This window comes from Phaseolus vulgaris, unplaced genomic scaffold, assembly GCF_000499845.2.
Source record: "Phaseolus vulgaris cultivar G19833 unplaced genomic scaffold, P. vulgaris v2.0 scaffold_14, whole genome shotgun sequence".
Lineage (NCBI taxonomy): Eukaryota > Viridiplantae > Streptophyta > Magnoliopsida > Fabales > Fabaceae > Phaseolus > Phaseolus vulgaris.
This window is the reverse complement of record NW_027174083.1, coordinates 508913-532036: the sequence shown is the minus strand read 5'-3', so window position 1 is coordinate 532036 and position 23124 is coordinate 508913. Positions and strand designations below refer to the sequence as shown.

Below are 23124 nucleotides of genomic sequence, written 5' to 3'. Positions count from 1 at the left end.
TGAAGATGTAACACTTCTCTAGAGAAGAGTTTATCCATGAAAATCGAATCAAAACCTTTTGTTGTCCTAGGAAGCTCTAATATGAAGTTTGTGTCTTCCCAAGGATCATTTACAAAAGGTGAAGGAGTATAGAGTTCTTAAGACATTGCCTTAGGTGTAGTTTGAAAACAAGAATTGTACCTAAGGTAATGTCTTTGAACCTCTTTTCTCATGGGTGACAAAAGTTTTCCTTTTAAAAGCTCTAGAGTTTTATCAACTCTAATTTGGCCCATGGTTCTCCTTCATGAAGACTTTTTCTCTTATGTGTAAAGATAGTCTCGTTGTTACAACCATTGTTTATGAGAATTTGTACACTTTGCAATGGTTGTCTCAATAAGACATGACAAGTTTCTTTGGGCACTACTTCACATAAAAATTTGTTTTTGTAGATGCTTATAGATAACTTGACATTCACTTGGTGATATCCTAGCACATATGAGAAATAATCTACTTTATCTTTATCTATGCAAGCTTCTTTTAAAGACTCTTCTTTTTTGCTTATGCTTGCAAGTGTTCCTTTACCTGAGGTAAGGCTAGGTTGTTCAACAAGAAGCATGTTTTCAAGGGGAGAGTAAGTATATTTTAATCTAATTGTAATTCATGAATATGATCTAATTTTCATTTATCATTTTGACAATATGTTTTGAACATAGTTTTCACCAGCAAATGGACCTTCCAATGTTATCTCACGAATCATCAAGCAAAAATATGATGAACCTAGTCCCACTTGGAAGAAGGTTCGTCTTGAGCTTAGGGACAAATGGTTTAGAGAGTTTAAGGTAATTTGAGTTATGATTACATTTAAAATGATATTTTATTTTTCTACAATGTTTGTTTTCTAATTTATTTTACATGCAGAAAGAGTATAGGTGGGATATGGAACAAGACCAACTCATTAGATCCATTTTTGATACAAAAGCCTCTCGTATATTTAAAAATGCTATGAGTAAAGTTAAGCATGGTCAAGATAAGGGGACCTAGATTCCATCACTTGTTCGAGCAACCTTGGACCAGCATTGGAGTTCTACAGAATTCCAGAACAAGAGTGTTATTGCCAAGGCGAATCGGGCTGTTGAGAAGGGAGCCTCAGCCTACTGTGGTGGTTCCATATCTACCGCGGCTCACTTTGAGAAAATGGTATATTATTATATTTCTTCTCTTTCTATATTTAATTTAACTACAATCTATTATATCTTTTTATTAAATTTATGTAGACTAAAGAGCTTGAATGACAACCAACTACTTGGGAGGTTGTAGAGAGAACAAAAAAATTGAAGACTGGACAATGGGTCAATGACAAGACTCGCGACCTTGCGGTATGTTTAAAATTTAAGTTATATTTAATTTTTACTATATGTTTTCTTCACAATAATCAATTTGACTTCATTTTCAGGAGAAATATAAGAAACGTCTAGAAGAAGCCCGACAACAGCAAATGCTTGAAAGCGCATCTTCACAAAACTCTCATGTTGCCTCAATTGATGAGAATGAAATATACATCGATGTTGTTGGAAGTGGAAATAAAAAAGGGAATGTTTATGGTCTTGGTGTATTGAGCAAAAGGTTTAATAGTTCAACAAGTGCTAACTCTGCTACTACAAGTCAAGTTCCAATAGTCCATCAAATAGAAGAAATGCGTGAGATTATTCAAAAGCTAAATGATGAACTTATGACAAAACGGGTCAATGAGCGGACACTTAAAGAAAAGATGGAGCTATTGATGAAAACTCATGAAGAGCAAAGTGAACGCTTGCGCAAACAAGATGAGCAGATGCAACTCATCCTCCAACACATTCAAATGAAAAATCCCGCATCAGGCTCTTCAGATCTTACTACCAGTGGACATCATAAAGGAGACCACATTAGAGATGACAATTCAGAAGAAGATTAGTTGTATGTTGAATTATATCATAGATTTGACTCGTTTAACTAGTTTTCAACAGTTTTAGTTGTGTAGTACGATTTACCTTTAATTTGAGTACAACTCCTTCTTAAACTATGTATTTGAAATTCATTCCAATTTAGCTTGATTGAATTTTGAGTATCTATAAGCAGGTTTGAATTTGTTTATAAAATGGTCAAAATACCATTTTAAATAGGTATTAATAATACATATAAAAATAGCCACCGAAATTGATTTGGTGGCTATTTAGCCACTGAAATCAAATTTGTCGCTATAGGGGTCTCCATTTAGCCACCAAATGATTTATTTTTAGCGACCGAAAATGGTGGTCGCTATCACCTTCTATCTCAGCCACCAATTTAGCCACCGAAATTTGGGTAGCTAATTTGGGTTTTGAATTTTGGTGACCAAATTTTCTGCGACCGATTTAGCCACCGAAATTTTGGTTGCTAATTTGGTTTACGAATTTTGGGACTAAATTTATCTGCGACGAATTTAGCAACCGAATTTTCGGTTGCTAATTTAGTTTCTAAATTTTGGTGACCAACTTCTTTGCGACCGATTTAGCCACCGAAATTTCGGTTGCAAATTAGCGACCACTTTATAATTCGGTCGTTAAAGACTTTGCGACTAGGGTTTTCGCTTCCATCTTAATTTGGTGACTATTTCGGTCGCAGATAGGTTTAGCGACCGATTATAGTGCTTTTAGCGACCGATTATAGTGCTTTTAGCGACCGAATTTGGTGGTCGCTAAAAGTGATATTTTTTGTAGTGACACCTAGCATGCACTTTCAAGGAGTCCACCACTCTACGTGAGTTCCTTGCTCATTCTCTTCCATGAATGCTTTAGCCAATTCCACCAAAGATAAGCTACAGATGAACGCACTCCTCCATCAAGTGGTATCATGAGCCTAAGTTCCTCAAGAGCTAAGTGTGCCTTCTTCTTCTCATTTTAATTTTGTGTTGTTTTTCATGATTTCGTGTTGTTCATCTTGTATCCTTGATTGTCTTGCTGTTTTTGCATTTTAGTTTTGATTTAGATGCTTTTGGATAAATACAATCGATGCAATGTGTTCAAATTGTTCTTGAGCCTCTAAATTCAATTTTGTGTAGGATTCCTTTGAGTTTTGGTGTTACTGTTTTAATTTTGCTAGATTTGAGTCTTTCTTGCAATTTCAATCGATTCATATTGTTGTGTTTGAGTCATTTTGATTTTTGAATCCATAGATGTTTTGTCAAGTCATGTTTCTCCTAAATTGCCAACATTTCTATATAGTACTTTTCTTAATAATTTTGGTTCATTGATTTTCTTTTTGAGTCCAGATTTATAGTTCTGTTTTTGATTTTTTGGTGCATTTTAATATTTAGATTTGAGTTCATATTTGTGTGATAGATCCACACAAGTTCTTATACATCAATTCTATTGTGTTTTTGAAGTTTCTTAAAACTGTTTTTAATTCCAGAATTAGGCTTCCTCTGTTTTTGATTCTGCGCTAGCTGTTTTTGCTTATGAAATTAAAACTCGTTGGAGAAAAAAATATGAAATTCTGGATCTGAATAGTTTGAAGTGTTAGAAAAAAGTGGAAAAAGTAAGTGAAGCAAAATTCAAAATATAAAAAAAATGATAAATCAGACACAAACAGTGTGCAATTTTGGCGCGAAAAAAAGAAACGGTGAAGCATCATCAGATTTGAAAATTTTATCACAATTAATTGGTGCATTCTTTTAATGTGATTCCAGAGCCAAAAGTTAGTTAAGATCTTGATCTGTTTGTGGTTAAAAATTCAAATTCAAATTTGAAAGATTTTGCTCAGCATAAATCAAGTAAGTCACCTTTTTTGACACCTTAATATTCTGTAGTACTGTTTTGATTTTGTTAATCCAATTCTAGCGCCATTCTCTAGGTTCAATTTGTGTGCTATCCATTTGTCGAGTACCTTATTTTGTTTGCTTGTCGATATTTGTTCAATTACTCTTTCAAGTTGTCATACATCAACTATCTTTGTTGTTTTCCAATTTCAAATTAATTTCTTTTTTTGCTTTAACTTTTGTTGACCTCATTTCTTGGTAGATAAATAATTCAAAGGTGCTTGTTAAGTTTGGAGCTAACATCTTTGGTGAGAGCTTTATCACTTAGTAGGTGCTGTTTTGAATTTCTAAAGTTGAATATCCTTGAGAGGTTGAGCAAGAGAGCAATAACAAGTGAGTTTAAACACTTACACAAAGAAGGAGTGTCAAAAAGAAAAAAATGATTACATAGAATAGGAATTTCTAAATTTTTTTGTCAATTCAATTTTCTTTATATTTTATTTGAGTTGTAACTCGCAAAACCTTGAATACTTAGTGGACTAATTGCGTATTAGACGGTGAGAGTGTCTTCAAAGGTTCAAAGAGCCAAGAAGCCTCACCCTAGGAAACGTCTGGTTTACAAGCTTTCTAGATAGAAATTTTTATATTGAAGTGTTTAATTGCTTTGTATTGCGTAATAGAAGGTGAATGTGGTTTCAATGGTTCTAAGTGCTTAGAAGCCTCACCTTAGGATACGTCTAGTTTAAAGCTTACTAGATAGCAATTCTTTTCAAATTGTATTGTTTAATTACTTTGCTTTGTTTAATTGTTTTGTATTGTTTTTCTTAAAATTGTTTTCATTCTTGATTGTGCTCTAAGTGAATTACTTAGAAAAAGATTTGTGAAAGTCTTGAAGACTAGAATCTGGCAAGGAAAGGCTTGGTACTTAAGTGATCCAAGTGATCCACCTCCCTTTCCTGGGAATCTACCTACATTACTCCACCTATTTTTCTTTTAGTAAATTGCTTTTAACACATAACTTTAACCATGTCTTCTCATTTTCATCATTCTAGTGAAAGTGATAGAGAGTCTATTAAAACTCTTTTGAAACAATTAGCACAAAACTTTCAATCACTTTCATATAGAGAATTGCAATATGAGTCTCAATTCAAAGAGAGGGATGAACATTTTTCTTTGATAAAAGAGTTGAAATTAATTAAAGAAAGGGATGAATAAAATAAATCAAAAAAAAATTCTCATGACTATTATCAACCACCCCATAGGAGAGCTAGAAGAGAAAGACAAGAAAGCACTAAGGAGGTTAGGGTAGATCTACCTTATTTCCATGGAAAAGAAAACGTAGAAGCTTGCCTAGATTGGGAAATGAAGGTAAAACAATTGTTTGCTTGCCATAGAGTGAGTGAGGAACGAAAGGTACCCGTAGCCACCCTAAGTTTTCAAGGTAATGCTATGTATTGGTGGACTGCCCTTGAGCAAGATAGGCGCCTTCATAAGGACCCTCCCATAGAGTATTGGAATGATCTTAGGGGAGCCTTAAGACGCCGCCATATTCCCTCTTATTATAATAGGGAGTTAATGGACAAGCTCCAAAGACTCCAACAAAAGACTATTAGTGTAGAGGAATATAGGCAGAAAATGGAATTATGGAGTCTAAGACCACTACCATAGCAAGGTTTTTGAGTAGACTCAATCTTGAGATTAGAGATAGAGTTGAGCTTTTACCCTATAGAGACTTAAATGATTTAATTCAACTTTGTATCAAAGTAGAACAACAAAATTTAAGGAAAACTTCAAGTCGTAGGGAAGGTTCATACTCTAACTCCTATCCCAAGAGAGAGTATAAAAGGGAGGAAACTTTAAAACAAAGATCTAAGGAAAGTCCCAAAAATATAGATAAAGAAGTGATAACCCCACAACCCCGTAGCCGAGATAAAAAAATGTTTTAAATGCTTTGGAAGAGGTCATATAGTTGTCCAATGCTCAAATAGGAGAACTATATTATTAAGGGGTAAGGATGTATATAGTAGCCAAAGTGATGAAGCTAGTGGGGAAGAAGAAAAAGAAGATAGTGAAGGGGTTTATCCATGTGAGGGTGAATTAATGATGATTCGTAGAACCCTCAACAATCAACCTAGTATGAGCTAAGAGACACAAAAGGAGAACATTTTTCACACAAGGTGTAAAGTTTTTGAAAATGTGTGTTCCCTCATTGTGGATAGTGGTTCTTGTTGCAATTGTTGTAGCGCTAGGATGGTTGAAAAGTTTAATCTACAATTAATCCCTCATCCTAAACCTTATAAACTTCAATGGATCAATGAAGATGGGGAACTAACTGTAGATCAACAAGTGAAATTCGAGTTTTCTGTGGGGAACTATAAAGACAAAGTTTTGTGTGATGTAGTGCCCATGGAAGCTTGTCATATTTTGTTGGGTAGACCTTGGCAATTTGATAAGAAAACTATGCACAATGGTCTTACCAATGAGATTACTTTCACTCACAAAGAAAAGAAGTTTGTACTTTATCCCTTATCATCTTCCCAAGTGATAAAGGACAAAGTGCAAATGAGAAAGAAAAAAAAAGAGGAAGAGAAAAAAAAAAGTAGAAAAACAAGAAAAAGCCCTTAAGGAAAAAGAGGCGTGGGAGAAGAGTGTTCCTTCTCACAAGGTCATTCAGAAAGAAGACGAAAAATTTGAAAATAAGATTAAAAAAATACTTCTTTCTTAACAACCTTCAAGCCTCCTACTTTGTAAAGGAATACTTACATGCATTGCCACACTTACTGAGACTTTCAAAAGATCTTGATGACATATTCTCTAAGGATGGCCCTAGTGGACTTTCTCCTTTTAGAGGAATTGAACATCAAATAGATTTAGTTCCGAGAGCTAGTCTACCAATAGACCGACTTATAGAACTAATCTTGAAGAAACTAAGGAGATAGAATCACAATTGCAGGATTTGTTGGATAAGGGTTGGGTTCAAAAGAGCCTAAGTCCTTGTGTTGTACCTGTCTTGTTGGTGCCCAAAAAAGATGGCAAATGGAGAATGTGTTGTGATTGTAGAGCCATCAATAACATCACCATCAAGTATAGGCATCCAATTACAAGACTAGATGACATGCTTGATGAATTGCATGGGTCCACCATATTTCCTAAAATTGATCTTAAAAGTGGATATCACCAAATTAGAATTAAAGAAGGTAATGAGTGGAAAACTGCTTTTAAAACCTAATTTGGACTATATGAGTGGTTAGTGATGCCTTTGGGGCTCACTAATGCACCTAGCACTTTCATGAGGCTAATGAATCATGTCTTAAAGGATTGTATAGGTAAATATGTAGTAGTTTATTTTGATGATATTTTAGTATATAGCAAAAATCTAGAATCTCACCTTAAGGAAGTTCTCCTAGTGCTTAGGAATAATAGTTTGTTTGCTAATAGAGATAAATGTAATTTTTGTGTTGATAGTGTAGTATATTTAGGATTTATAGTTAAGAAAAATGGGGTACATGTTGACCCCGAAAAAATCAAAACCATCCAAGAATGGACAATTCCACAAAATGTAGGAGAAGTTAGGAACTTCCATGGTTTAGCAAGCTTTTATAGAAGATTTGTGCCTAACTTCTCAAGTCTAGGTACACCACTCAATGAGTTAGTGAAGAAAGACGTTTCATTTTGTTGGACCAAGAAGCAAGATTAAGCCTTCAAGAGGCTAAAAGCTCAACTCACTAATGCACCCATTCTAGCTTTACCAAATTTTGCAAAAACTTTTGAGCTAGAGTGTGATGCTTCAGAAGTAGGCATAGGTGTTGTGTTGTTGCAAGGTGGACATCCAAATGCTTACTTTAGTGAAAAACTTCATGGAGCCATTCTCAACTACCCCACCTATGATAAAGAGCTTTATGCACTTGTGAGAGCCTTAAAGACTTGAGAGCACTATCTAGTCTCTAAAGAATTTGTCATTCATAGTGATCATGAGTCTTTAAAATATTTGAAAGTTCAACATAAGTTAAACAAATGACATGCAAAATGGATGGAATTTCTTGAACAATTTCCATATGTTATCAAATACAAGAAGGGTAGCACAAACATTGTGGTTGATGCTCTCTCAAGGAGACATGCCCCATTTTCAAAACTTGGAGCCCAAATTCTTGGATTTGAAAACATAAGTGAACTCTACAAAGAAGATCATAATTTTGCATCCATCTTTGCTAAATGTGAACATAGAGCACAAGGAGGATTTTATGTGTCTGAGGGGTATCTTTTTAAAGAAGGAAAACTTTGTATACCTCAAGGAACACATAGAAAATTTCTTGTAAAAGAATCTCATGAAGGAGGTCTCATGGGCCATTTTGGAGTTGTTCCCGCCGATTGACCAGGGTCGTCTTTGTGCGTGGCTTATCCTCGCGAGCTAGGGCACCTTCGTTCTGCACCGTCTGTGAGTACCTGAAAAGAAGTGGACAAAGGGGTGCCCTCGCGGCCGTTTGCACTCCGACGATCAAGTCAGCTAGCGAGAAACATCAAAGGGACACACCTCCGTATCGAAACACCGTGAACGGATGTTCTGAAGGTGGTCAAATAACTGAGTAGTTAATACTTTTTTCCCTAATTGCATGTGCGTACAGTGGGTGCGCCGCAAAACAACTAGGGTTTTTTGTGTGTAGAACTGAAAACTTGGATCAAAACTCCGATCCTTGTCTCGAACGTCTAAACCCCCTTTTAAACGTGTAAAGCGTCTTAAAGCGCATTTAAAGCGTATAAAAACGTTCAACGCGTTTAAAACGTTTAAAGCATTTAAAGTGCTTTAAAGCGTTTGAAACGTAAACTAAATCAATATGTACCTTAGCGAACTTTCAGGAGAACATTGATGTTCCAGTGATTACTGCCACGTGTTCTTCTGACTTGATCGCTATTCTATGTGGAGGGCCTTACAGCGTCGTAACCCAACTTAGGGATAATCCATCGTGTAAGTCCTCCTTTCTCGAAGTGCATCGGGCGTAAGGGGGTGACTTTCTGGGTGCCAACTCATGCACCCCAACCTCTAGTCACTCGCCCAGGGGAGAACCACGTGCATGGTACGAGAGAAAGGTAGATACGCTCCCAGGGCGTAAACCCTAAACCCTAAACGCCTCATCTTGGCGTCGCCTACACCTGGCGACGCCTCAAGCGGTCAACCTGTTGACTTTCTCCCCTTGGGCCCCCTTTAGGGGTCCAACCATATGTTGACTTTGACTTTGGTCAACGCCCGGGGACGGGACGGTACAGGAGTTTATAACACTCTAGAGCTTTTAAAAGGAAAATTATTTTGGCCGCATATAAGAAGAGACGTTCAAAGACATTGTTTTATATGCATATCATGTTTAAAAGCTAAGTCTAAAACAATGCCTCATGGACTCTATACTCCTTTACCTATTGCAAGTGCTCCATGGGAAGACATTAACATGGATTTTATTCTTGGACTTCCTAGGACTGCAAGAGGTTTTGATTCCATTTTTGTGGTTGTGGATCGTTTTAGTAAAATGGAACATTTTATTCCATGCCACAAAGTGGATGATGCAAATAATATCTCTCGACTCTTGTTTAGAGATGTTAGAAAAGATGGCTTTAAACTAGAGGGGGGGTGAATTGTTTAAAGGGGTTTTCGCAAACTTTTCAAAGCTAGAATGAACTTATTTCAGAAACCAATTGATTCAGCAATTTAGTTACCCAAAACAGCAAGCAAAACAGTGATATCAGGAAAAAACAAGCGGTTGTTTCTTCAAAACAATCAGTTGTTTATACTAGTAAACAACAAACAAACTGAAATTAAAGAGTTAGGGATAGAAAGATTGTACACAGATGTTTATACTGGTTCACTCCAACTAGAGCTACATCCACTAAGCAATCACCACTTGATCACTTACACCACAACCAAGAGAATGACCTTGAACACCTCAAGAAACACACTCTCCTTGGCCAACACTAAGATTGCTGATCTTGAACACCTCAAGAACACACAGCCAATCTCAGCAACACACACAAATGAATTGCTCAGCAGTTTACAAAGATTACACTTGTTACAGATGGAAATCTGAAATCAATACAAGTATAATCCCTATTTAGCACCTTGATCAATCTCTCAACTCTTTAGCAATCTCAGAATACTTTGAAAAACTCTTGGATTAAAACTTTGTTCCAAGATTCTTAATATATCAAAATTGTTTTTCAGAATATATCTAAGAATATAGTTTGTTATCAAATCTTAACAAACTCTTAATTGCATTTAAAATAGATTGGTCAAAGCATTTAATGGCTGGAGCGTATTCAGTTAAAGCATTTAAAGCTCAGTCAAAGAAAACAGATTTTTTGTTATGGTTTTAAAACAAACAATCGATTGTTTCCTCGAATCAATCGGTTGTTTTGTTACTTAACAAAATACACCATTCAAAAGCAGTTTTCAAACTTTCTCAAAACACCTAAGTGTAAACAATCGGTTGTTTCGACAAAACAATCGGTTGTTTCAACTTAGTTTGAAAATCATTTTGCTTTGTTAAAATTGAGATGCTAATTGCTTTGAGATTTAATCTAAGTGTTGATTACAACATTGAACTACCCCAGAACAAGACTAAAGCCAACACAGCAGCAACAAGCAAAGCAGAGGCTTCATCATCCTTCAAAGGATTTGGATTCTTCAAAACATTGAACACCACATGGTTCAACAATCTCCCCCTATTTGATGAAGACAAATCCCTGATGCTTGTGTTGTTCTTTGATTAAATCTGAGGCAATTCTTGCACTAGAACTTTGAACAATACATTGAACTTCTGATATTTTGTTAGCATACAGATAAACAATTAAAGCTTAAAACATTCAATATCAGAACCAAATAACATCACTCAAACTGTTTTTAACAATATGAAAAATAGAAACTTAAAACACATTGAAAACACAACATATATCTCCCCCTATTTGTCTTCACAAATAGACAAAGATAAGAGATAAAATAAGACATTGTTCATATTACATCAGAATAAACCAGCAACAGCAGAAGGAAAGAAATTTTAAAAACCAGAAACGAGAACAACCAAAAACAATCGATTGTTTCTGTGGCCAATCAGTTGTTTTTCTCTTAGTCTTCTTCATCAGCAAACTGTAGATCAAAGATTTGATTCTAGACAGCTTCAATCTGTTCGTCCAGTGTCATAAACCTTGTATCCATGTTGTCAAACCTTGTGTCTATCCTCTGAAAGTTACTAACACACAGATCATGAAGGCTTCTTTGATTTTCAGCAAAGCTATCTAGCCTCTCCATCATTTGCCTTTCAAAAGATGACATTGTTGACATACTTTCTCTTTGATAACCATCAGCAGCACTAGGCCATGCATCTTGAAAATCTCTAGCTGGATCTTCATCCATGTCAGCAGGTTCATCTTGTTCAAGATGAGCAGCACCACTTGATGAGGCACCATGAGCACCATCCTTACTTAACCCTTTTCCCCCTATTTTTGTGAAGCCCATTTTGCTGAGTGATCCATTTTTCAACTCTTGAGTTGACTTGACCAACTCAGAAGTTTCATCTTCAAGATTAACTTCAAAATAGAGTAGAAACTTAGATATTAAAACAACATAGGGATAATGGTAATCGGCTAACCTCATAGCTTTTTGCATATGTTCCTTGATTATGTGAATCCAATTAATCTTCACTTTCTTGGTGATGCAGAAGATATAAACCAGATCTTCTTCAATCAACACAGAGTGGTTGCTCCCCCTAGGAGTTAGGATCCAAGTTACAAATAGAGCAAGCAATCTCTCATCAAGCTTCAAGCCTCCAACCGAGCAAGTGCTAACTTGAGATTGATTGTTCTTCAAGCAACTTTTGTAGAACTGAATCTTGTTGAAATCTTCTACCACACCAAGGTTTCCTTTGTTGATTCTTAATCCAAAAACTTAAGCTCAGCTACTGCAGTCCAAACCTCATGGGTTATCTCCAACTCCATGCCTTTCACATGAGAGACTAAGTTGTTTCCCTCAAACTTTAAGTTGGTGTAGAAGACCCTCACCAAATCTGGATATATGTTTCCTTTGAGCTCCAGAAAATTTCTGAGTGACTGGTCTTTGAGAAGCTTCCTCACATTGTCAAGTTTTTGACTCTTCAGCCAATTAAAGCACACAACCTTGGGGTTGTTTATCTTCTTAACACTTGTTTCATATCTATACTTCTCAATGAGATCAATGTCACCAGAAAACCAGCTTTCAAGCCTTCCTCCAGACCTCACAGCTCTGGTTTTGACTCTTTTAGCAGTGGGAGGAGTTGATTCCATGACAGCAGAGACGAAAACTCACTTCGCAGAGAATTTCAAGAGATGGTGCAAGAGATATTGCAAGAGATGTTGCAATTGGTTGTTCTTGTTGAAAGAAATCTGCACCTGATTTTATAGCAGTAAGAGAATCAATTTGAATTCAATTTCATTCAATGGGTACCTGATTTTCAGAGAGAGGATTTGACTCTGTTCTGCACTGAAAAATGTCAGAAAAAGCTGAAAATCACATGGTCTTCACATGTGATCTTTGACTAGTCATTAAGGCTCTTGAATTTCCAAGATTTTGGAATATATTCCTTTATGACATTTGTAACTCTTTTCTGAACGTGATCAGCCTTCAACACAGATCCTTTGACCAAGATTCTCCCTTAGAAAAATATCTGCAACGGCTAGAAATTCAAAAAATTAGTTAAATCAATTTCTTCACAGTGCTGTCAGACTCAAAACAATCGGTTGTTTTTCTGCAGCAGTTAAAAAAAAAACTTGATTTTGTAACTATTAACCATAAACAGAAACAGAGTAAGGCACATGACATTGATTGAAATACAATTAATCATAAGAAAGAACTTTGAAACTGAAATAGAGAACAAATAAAAGGAAGGTCTTATCCTTGTGTTGTTTCTTCAATGAGTCAATTGCTTGTTGATCAAGAAAGCTTCTTTTCACTGTTTTGACCTTTTGCATATCATTGATTCAGCTTCAATGACTGCCTTTTTCTTCAACAGTTTGATCAGATGGCTCTATTCTTCCTTTTCTCTTCATTTTTCCTGCATAATCAAATACAAGTTGCAAGATTTGGTCCCCTTATAAATTTGGGTCCATTTGGCTTTTCTTTGCTGTTAGAAACACCACATCCCTTAGGAATCCATTTCATAAAACCTTTAGGAACATAATATTTTCTAATTTTGCAGAATCTAACAGAGTGACCTTTCTTTATGCAGTAAAAGCATGTAACAACCGGTTGTTTCGTCTTAACAATCGGTTGTTTTTCTGATTTTCTCAAAAAAAACAGACTAAAGCCAGCACAGCAGCAACAAGCAAAGCAGAGGCTTCATCATCCTTAAAAGGATTTGGATTCTTCAAAACATTGAACACCACATGGTTCAACAAGAGATGTGGTAAGACTTCATGGACTACCTGGAAGCATAGTGTCCGATAGAGATCCAAAATTTATAAGTCATTTTTGGAGAACCCTTTGGGCAAAACATGGAACCAAATTGAATTTTTCAAGTTCTTGTCATCCTCAAACGGATTGATAAACCAAAGTTGTTAATCGATCTTTTGGTACTACGCTTAGGGCAGTCATGAAAGGCAACGATAAATCTTGGGATGAGTATCTTCCTCATATTGAGTTTACATACAATAAAGTAGTTCATAAAACTACTAATATTTCTCCATTTGAGACTGTTTATGGATTTAATCCTCTTACTCCTTTAGATTTGTTGCCACTTCCTAATCCACAAGAATTTGTGCATAAGGAAGGAATAACAAAAGCTAAATTTGTTAAGAAAATGCATGAAAGGATTAAAGCACAAATACAACAGCAAACTGAAAAATACACAAAAGATAACAATAAGGGGAAGAGAGAGATAGTTTTTTAGGAAGGAGATTTAGTTTGGCTTCATCTTAGGAAAGATAGATTTCCAACTAAGAGGAAGTCCAAACTTAGTCCCCAAGGTGACAGACCCTTCCAAGTCCTCAAAAGAATCAACAACAATGCATACATTCTTGATTTACCTGAAGAATATGGAGTTCATCATACTTTTAATGTTGTGGACTTAATGCCTTTTGTAGGAAGTAATGAAGAAGAAGAAGTATAAGCATTGGATTTGAGGACAAATCCTTTTCAAGAGGGAGGGGATGATGGAAGAGGCCCAAGGACAAGTGCAAGCCCAACAAAGAGAAGATCTGGGCCTATCACTAAAGTCATGGTCAAGAAGGATCAAGAAGATTGGAATACTGCTACTGATGGCAGAGAAACCTTCTTGTACATGTTTAAAATGCCATAACTCTAGTGTAGAAGTAGGATATATTTTTCTTAAAAGTAGAATAGGAAATTTTACTTGTAATTCTTTTTAGGTGAAATTTGGTACCTTAAAATCAACCTTGGTTAAATTAGGGTTCTTTGAACACCTAAATTAACCAAGGCCGGTTATGACTAAGCCTTGGAGAAGAGAGCACATGTTCCATGTGTTTAAAAGCTTTCCATCACATGCTCCATGTGCTAGGTCTCAAATTAGGCCCCAAATGCATCACATTTGATTTAGCTTGTATTTCATTTGTATTTGACTCTTCCAATTCCAACCCTCCAATTCTATATAAGGAGGTGCTTGGGTCATGAAATAGCAAGATTATTTTAGAGCAAATTGCTGCCAAAATTGTGTCAATTTTGCTCCTTGTCTCCTACCTCTCTAGGATAGACATTTTAATCTTCATTCTTCACCTTTGCCAAGTGAGATTGACTCATCGCTCACTCTCCACACCTAGCATGCACCTTCAAGGAGTCCACCACTCTACATGAGTTCCTTGCTCATTCTCTTCCATGAATGCTTCCACCAATTCCACCAAAGAAAAGCTATGGATGAAGGCATTCCTCCATCACAAGGTGTTTGATGAAAGGCTGGTGTTGTTGTTGTGTGTGGGTGGGATCTGGGTAGATTAAAGTGTAATTCACTCCCTTGTTGAATCTAAAACTGATGTGATTTAAAACCTTTTTGAAAATGGGTGCTTTTCTAACCAAGTGAAAAACAACCTCTGGTTTTTTCGAATCAACCGATTGTTTTACTCTTAGAGGTTTTTGAAAAAAGTTGAAAGTTGTTTCACTTGGTTGACTTAACTGTCAAACCAAATCAATCGATTGTTTCATGTTTTCAACCGATTGTTTCTTTGAAAATCCTAACAGAATTCAGTTTTGATTCGTGAATCTGTCTTAAATGATTTCTAACCGAATAGGCTCCTGCTTTAAATGTTTTTAACCAACCTTTGGAAGTATATATAGTTTGTCATACGCTCTTGGAAGGTAAGAAACAGTTTTGAGAATTCAGTTTGGCAAATTTGATTTCAAGTTTTTAAGATTCACATCAAGCTTTGGATTTTCAAGTGAGAGTGGAATAGGATTGCAATTGTATACTTTTCAGTTGTGCTTTGATCAGGTGTAATCCTTTCTCAATCTTCTGTATTTCTGTAGTTGTGTTGCCAAGGAGTGTTATGTGTTCTTGAGGTGTTCAAGATCAATACTCTTGGTGTGGTTTGCCAAAGGTAGTGTGTTTCTTGAGGAGTTCAAGGTCACTACTTTGGTGTGTGGTGTTTGTAATCTGGTTTTGATTGCTCAGTGGATTACCCAATGGTTTCTGGGGACTGAATGTAGCTCTTGGTGTAAGAGTGAACCAGTATAAATTTGTTTGTGTGATTCTCTCTTTCCATGATCTCACATATATCTGTTTTAAGTTGTTTTTATTGATTGCTGATAAAAACAATCGGTTGAATCGCAAAAACAACCGGCTAATTTTCTGGAAATCAACTAAAACAGCTTTGTGCATTGCTTTCCTTAGTTTCTTTATTTGTGATTCTTCATTGGCTTTCATTATACCTTCAAATTTTTCGAAAATCTTTCATAAACAATTCACCCCCCCCCCCTCTCTTGTTTAAGGCCATATATTCTAACAATTGCATCAAGAGCTTGGTACTTAAAAAATACTCAAGTTTGATCCTAAAAATCTTTTTTCTTATGGCTGAAAAATTACCCTTTGGGGAGGGCGCATCAATAAACAGACCACCTTTATTTTGTGGTTTGAATTACAAATTTTGGAAGGTACGTATGAAGATCTTTGTTGAATCTCTTAATAAAGGAATATGGGATACAATTGAAAATGGCCTTTTTATTCCTAAGTTTGAAAAGGATGGTGTTTTTTATTGAAAAACCTAGGTCCCAATGGATTGATGCAGAAAACAAAAGAGCAAAGTTTGATTGCATTGCAAAAAATATTATCACCTCTGCCTTAAATTCTGATGAGTTTCTCAGGGACTCAAAATGTGGATTTGCTAAGGAGGTGTGGGATACACTTGAAGTAACTCATGAGGGAACCAATGAAATAAAGAGCGCAAGGAGAAGAAGTCAAGCAAGAAGGAAAAGAAAGCAAAATAAAAAAGAAGCCAAACTATGTTTGATGGCCAAGGAAGAAGATGATGCAAGTAGTGTAAGTTCTTGTACTTCTTTAAATGCTGAAAATTGTAGTCAACTTCTTGATGCTTTTAAAGAAACACATGAGGAAGCTAACCGATTGGCAATCTTGAACAACCGGTTAAAAGGGTTGAATAACTGGCTAGAAAATAGAGTCAAGGCACTAGAAGAAGAGTTGGAGAATTCAAAAACTGATTTTGAAAATCTAGAAATGCTTTACAAGAACTCTTCTTGCAAGTGTGACTCACTTGTTTGTGAAAATTGTAAATCTCTTGAAAAGAAGGTTCACTACCTTGTGAAAACTGTGGATAGGCTTTCAAAGGGTAAATCCAACTTTGATACTATCTTGGCATCTCAAAATTGTGTTTTTGGAAAAGCAAGTTTAGGTTTTAATCCACAGAGCAAGAAGAATGAGTTTTCAAAGTCTTCTTCAAAACTTCCAGAAAAACAACCGATTGAAAAATCGAAACAATCGGTTGTTACATGCTTTTATTGCATGAAGAGAGGCCACTCAGTTACATTCTGCAATATTAGGAAGTTTTATGTTCCTAAAGGTGTAATGAGATGGGTTCCTAAGGTTTCTAAGGTTCCTAAGGCTCCTACTAACATCATAGGACCCAAATTCATAAGTGGACCAAATCTTGCTTCTTAATCCTTTCTTGTAAGTATCCTTGGCAGCCAAGAATCACTTTTGGGCTTGAAGAATGACTGCTAAAGGGAAGAACATCAAGAGCAAAGTCAATCTTTGTATATACACTTTTCAATTGTATATGTCTTGCAGGGTTCTTTGAATGTCAAGAGACATCCTTGGCACATGCATAGTGGTTGGTCAAAAGAAAAACTTCAAGAATAAATAGTATGTGTGTTTTCATTTCTCAATTTATGTAAGTGTGCCTTGTGACCATATGAACATCTCAAGGTCTTCTTTTTGGGTGAATCTATTGAGATTCTCTGTGTAAAGATATGAACAAATTGCATACTTCATTTTCATCAATTTAAAAGGTAATTTTGTGGTTATGTAATATGTTCTTTTTACTCTCACAGTAAAACAATCGATTGTTTTTTTGAAATAACCGATTGTTTTTTTGAAACAACCGATTGTTTTTCCTCTATCACCTTTGTATAGTGTTGCCAAGTTTGCTTATGCATGATTAAACCTATTTCTCTTTTTCAAATGTCTATGATGGGTGATTTGAATTATGTTTTAGGCTTGCAGGTCAAACAACTCAAGGATGGCATATTCTTAAATCAAACCAAGTATTGCAAGGACATGTTGAGAAAATTTGGAATGGACAAGTGCAAACCAATCAGCACATCCTTCTCAACTAGCTACCACTTGGATCATGATATTGCTGGAATTCCTGTTGATGAGACTAAATACAGAGGACTTATAGGATCCCTATTGTATCTCACTGCCAGTAGACCTGACATAATGTTTGCAGTGTGCATGTGTGCTTGTTTCTAATCTTCTCCTAAAGAATCACATTTCAATGCTGGTAAAAGGATTCTGAATTATCTACAAGGAACAAAAGAAGTTAGCTTGTGGTATCCAGGTAACATTTCATTAAGTTTGACTGGTTACTTTGATTCAGACTTTGCAGGTTGCAAGATTGATAGGAAGAGCACCAGTGGCACCTGTCATTTGCTTGGATCAAGCTTGATCTCATGGCAATGCAAAAAGCAGGCTTGTGTTGCTCTCTCTACTGCTGAAGCAAAGTATATTGCACCAGGGAGTTGTTGTGCTCAAACCCTATGGCTAAGGCAGCAATTAAATGACTTTGGTATCTTGCTTAATAATATACCTTTGTTATGTGATAACATTAGTGCCATCAATTTAACTAAAAATCCTATTATGCATTCAAGGACAAAACACATTGAAATAAGGCATCACTTTCTAAGAGAACATATATCAAATGGAACATGTGAAATTAAGTTCATTAGCACTGATTTACAGCTTGTTGATCTGTTCACAAAACCCTTGGCCAAAGATAGGTTTAATTTTATGCTGAATGAATTGGGTATTATAAATGTCAATTGTGCTCTGCAGTGAAAAATTAAATCTGTTTATTCGCAATTAAACATGTTTATTTTTTGTTCTGATACTGGTATACATTGATGACTAGGAAAGAGAAACTTTAATATCTGATCTTTGACTGATTGACTGACTTAGTGGGTATTAACCACTGAATCTTTGACGGTTTTGATCATGGTCTTGTAACTGATTTGATGCATTGGCTGCTTAAATTTTGGTGTGATATGTATGCATCGTGATTCAAAATATTTGTTGCCCCTTTTCAAAGATTCTCTGCACATATACAGAGAATAAAATCCTCATGTATCTCTACCCTTAACTGCTTCATCAACCCATCTTTTTTCTCCTATATAAATATGTGTTACAACATTGCTCACACTCACTACTCAATATTCGAATCAAAATACCCAACTCTGGTTCAACCATGGCTTTTTCATCACGTCAGAAAAAGAAGAATCAGGACAAGCATAACAGTTTTCAAGGAGTACTGGAAAACTGGTTTGCTGGAGATGATGAGGGGATAACTGCCTACATCCATGAAATGAGTAGGAAGCAAATCAACATCCCTAAAGTCCTAGAGTTCTCTTAGCTGAAAACTGAAAATCTGGTCGAAACCAGGTCTGCCTTGAAGCATCAAAGGTTGAAGCAACTTCTTAAAATGACTGGTAATGTGTATCATGATCTAGTGAAGGTGTTCTACACCAATCTAACTTTGGATTGGAAAAGCCTTGTGTCCTACGTGAAAAGAATTAAGATGAAAGTCACCAATGAAGTATGGAATTCAGTGACTGGAATCAAGTATGCTGGTTTGAAGGTTGGCAAAGGAAATACAATTGGGATTCAGGAGTTTAATAAAATTCAGTACTATCGAAGTTGTGTAAGGGATCCATCCCTAAGTGTGAACAGATTCCATGCAGGTAATCTAAATTTAACCCCAAGACTAATTGCCTATATCATTGCATGGAAACTCATTCCTAGAGGTATGAACCATGCTGTGTTGCATGAGGAAGATTTAATCCTACTATATTGCATTATGAATCTGATAAAAGTTAACTGGGTTTACATTATAATGGAACACATGCTGAAATCCAAAAGGTTAACTGATTATCGATTTCCTTATGCTATCCTTGTTTCAAAATTGATTGACTATTTTGGTGTTGATACTTCTAATGAGAGGAATGAGACTGTCAAAGTTGTGAGTGAGATTGACAATGCCACTCTCATTAAGATGGGATTTCACAAAGTAGAAGGTTGCTTGGTGTTTCACAAAAGCGGGACTCACAGAGAGGAACGTGGAGCCTCAAATCTAAACAATGAAGAAGGAGATGATGTTGTTCCTATGGAAGATGATATTGTTCAAGCTGCTGAACAGTCTTGCTATGAAGTCCATCACTCACACAGAGAATAATCATTTGTTGATCGTGCTAGGAGCCAAAGAATGAGTTCCCCATCTACAAAATTCAGAGGAGATTCACCTGCACCACAACCAATGAATGAAGATGCTGCTGCAACTCACTACAATGCTTTTGTTGCCTACCAAGCTCCAGAATTCCAAGGTGAACCTATGTCCATGTTTGAAAGGCAAGTTTTGTCTCGACTTGATGCATTGATAGAGGAGCAAAGAACCTGTTTCGAGGCAGGTTCCAGCATCTTGATGATCAGATTGAGGGTGTGCAGGTGCAGTTGGCAGAATTGTACTTCAAGGATTAGGAGTTCCTTGTTTCTATGCTTATCCTTCTCCTAGTTTATGTTTTTTTTTTTGCATTCTGTTTCTGTTGAACAATTTGTAATGGTTCTGAACTGTTTTGTTTGATTGTTATCTGGAGTTATATTTCTCTATGCTGTTTGATGAATCCAAAAGGGGAGAAAAATAGCTCACCATGCTAGGTAAAGCTAGGTGATAAAGGGAGTTACACTTTGTTCCTTAAAACTGTTTTATGTTATGTTAGTTTCAACTTTTGTAGCTTGGTTTTTGGTGCAGTACAGGTGGTGTTCTCTTCTCAAAAGCAACTGAGCTATGGGGATTTGTCTCCATCAAACAAGGGGAGATTGTTGAAGATGGATGTTACCCCTTCAAGACAAAGTGTTTGATGAAGCCAAATGTATATTTTACCTTGGTATTTGTATTTGCTTTGAGGATATCTTAGGTATAGATTAAAGGTTGTTTAAAGTGGGTTTTTTGCTAGATAACCCACCTCTTAACCCTTGACCATGTGATAAGAGCAAGAACAAGTTTTCCGAAAATGTTTTTCACATGTTTCGTAAAAATATCCTTTACTGCATAGAAAATGAATTTGCTCTTTTCTAAATGAATAGATTTTTTTTTTAAACTGATGTCTTGATTAAGTGTTTTTGAAAATCCTGTTTTATGCATCGAATATCTTGACTCAGTCTTACTTCTATCAAAGCGACTGAGTTTCATTTGTGAAAAAGTTCTAGTTATCATTTTGAAAATGAATATGTTCTTCCTTAAATGAATAGATTCTTTTTTGTTTGTTGTCATGTTTCATAAAAGGTTTTTTCACAAGCTTTATCTTTGCACCAAGTAGTTTGACTAAGTCTCATACAACTAATAAATCTCTCACTGCTCTCGAAAATAATTCTGTTCATTTTGTTTTCAATCTGTTATTTTTACAACTGCTTTAACTGCTTTTCAAAAGTCTGTTATAAAATGTTTCTTAAAAAAGGAGAGTTTATTCTGGCTGGTTAGTAATGTTTATAAAAACAAGTTTTACAACAAAGATTGAGGAGTTGTTTTCATTGAATAAGCACGTGTTCTTAAAAGTTTTTCAAAACCAGAAACTATGCTTGTTCTTGTTTGGTTCTAAGGCTTGGTTGGAGGTGTTGTCCTTGTGTGCAATTTGTTCTACTGGTCTAAGACAGATTTATGCACTCTCATACCAGGTGTATTCATTTCATCTTTTAATTCTTTGTAAAGTGTAATTGTAAAACTCTTCTTGATAGGATTTCATGAAGAGTTGTGTGTGTTGGAATAGTGTTTTTCAGCAAAGTGTGTCAATTTCTTGTAGGGTTCAAGAATAGTGGTTGTGTAAGTGTTTTCATTCGTTTGTTTAGTGGATTTCACCTTGAATTAGGTGAGACTGGATGTAGCTCATTTGAGTGAACCAGTATAATCGTTCTGTGTTAAATCTCTCTTCATCCCTGCACTCTTTTACTGTTTTATCTGTTGAACTGTCAGAAATTGAATATGTTCAATTAAAAATAAATCTGTTCTTTCTGGGCTTGTTCTTTCTTTCTGTTCTTGATTTCAGGAAAATTTGTTTGATCCCTTTAAAAGTGTATGAACTGTTGAACATAATTGGAACTCACTGATTTGTGGAAGTTTACACAATTAATTGTCAAGCCTTTAATTGAACGTTTATCACTTGCTTTAAAAGTTGAGGTTCATTGATTTTGCTTTCACTATTTCTCTCTAAAAATCAATGTGATTGTAGCTTGCCAATTAATCTGCTTAAAATCAAAAATCGCTTAACTGATATAATTGTCTTAATACATAAACAGAATAAAATCAATTTGTTCATTGTTAAATAAATCGATTTATTTCTCTCTGACTTGTGATAAATCTGAATCTGTTTTAATTTTTTAGAAAGCTCAATTCACCCCCCCCCCCCCCTCTTGAACTTTGACACTATTGAACCCAACAATTTTCTTGAAAGCTCTATATCAATTTCTATTCTTGAAATGTCAACATTGTTTGTACTGCTGAACTATTATATTATCATTCTGATTTCTACTTTGTACAAACCCTTCTCATTGTCTATTTGTGTGAACAAATAAGTGGAGAAGTTTATGCTTGATTTGGTTGTATAGATAGCTTTAAAACTGATGCATTATGTTTTTACTTCTATGCACTTGAAAGCGCTTGAACACTTTACTTTTTATGATTTTTCTGCTAATGTTGTATCTGCAGAAAACTGGTTTGTGTGCGTGTCTTGTTATCTTGCTTCTATACTTGCTTTGTATATGCATAAATTATGTGTTGCAAGACCTTTCAAGTACAGGTGTTATGTAGAAGACTAATCAAAGTGATGCTTCTTATTATGGTTCAAGAGCATACACCTTACTCATATTCTTGACAAGTCAAAATTCATTACCTATGTAAAGAAACTTCAAGAATAAAGAGTCTGATCTGGTGTTGTTTATGGCTTATAACTGTGGAGGAGTCTGTTCATGTGGTGTTTGATGAAATCATTCTTAGTGATCAGGGTTCTACAAAGGATTATGCAAAAGATGAGCAGAACATCACCTTGGAGAAGTTGGAATCCTGCCCAGAAAAACAACCGATTGATTCTGCAAAACAACCGGTTGAAATTCTGCAACAGAAAGAGTTGCCAAAGGAGTGGAGAATTCAAAGGGATCTTTCAGTGAAAAACATCATTGGCCAGATCCAGGAAGGTGTTTCTACACGTAGTGTTGTCTCTAACTATTGCAAGCATATGGCTTTTATCTCACAAGTTGAACCTAAGTAATTGAAGAAGCTCTCAAGGATGATAAATGGGTTGCTGCCATGCATGAGGAACTGCATCAATTCACAAGAAATGATGTCTGGTTTCTTGTTCCAAGGTCTGACGAGATGAACATCTTTGGATGCAAATGGGTTTTCATAAACAAGCTGGATGAATCTGGAGTAATTACAAGGAACAAGGCAAGGCTTGTGGCTAAAGGTTACAATCAAGAAGAAGGCATAGATTATGGTGAAACCTTTGCTCCAGTTGCAAGATTAGAAGTTGTAAAGTTGTTGTTGGCCTTTGCTTGTATGAATGGATTCAAATTGTTTCAAATGTATGTTAAGAGTGTTTTCCTCAATGGAAACATCAATAAGGAAGTCTATGTTGAACAACC

General features: G+C 35.7%; 1 protein-coding gene across 1 annotated transcript; it reads left to right on the top strand.

Moving 5' to 3' along the window:
* Positions 1–539: 539 nt before the first annotated feature.
* Positions 540–1930, top strand: LOC137816976 (uncharacterized). The gene is made up of 5 exons (XM_068620169.1): positions 540–566; positions 693–818; positions 898–964; positions 1070–1176; positions 1433–1930. Exons 1-5 carry the CDS (start codon positions 540–542, stop codon positions 1928–1930), a joined length of 825 nt encoding a protein of 274 aa, XP_068476270.1.
* The last annotated feature ends 21194 nt before the right edge of the window (positions 1931–23124 follow it).

Coding starts and splice junctions, on each gene's coding strand:
- LOC137816976 (XM_068620169.1), top strand. CDS start 540: ATGCTTGCAAGTGTTCCTTTACCTGAG. Junction 819..897: donor AATGGTTTAGAGAGTTTAAG/GTAATTTGAGTT, acceptor TTTTACATGCAG/AAAGAGTATAGGTGGGATAT. Junction 965..1,069: donor TTTTGATACAAAAGCCTCTC/GTATATTTAAAA, acceptor GGAGTTCTACAG/AATTCCAGAACAAGAGTGTT.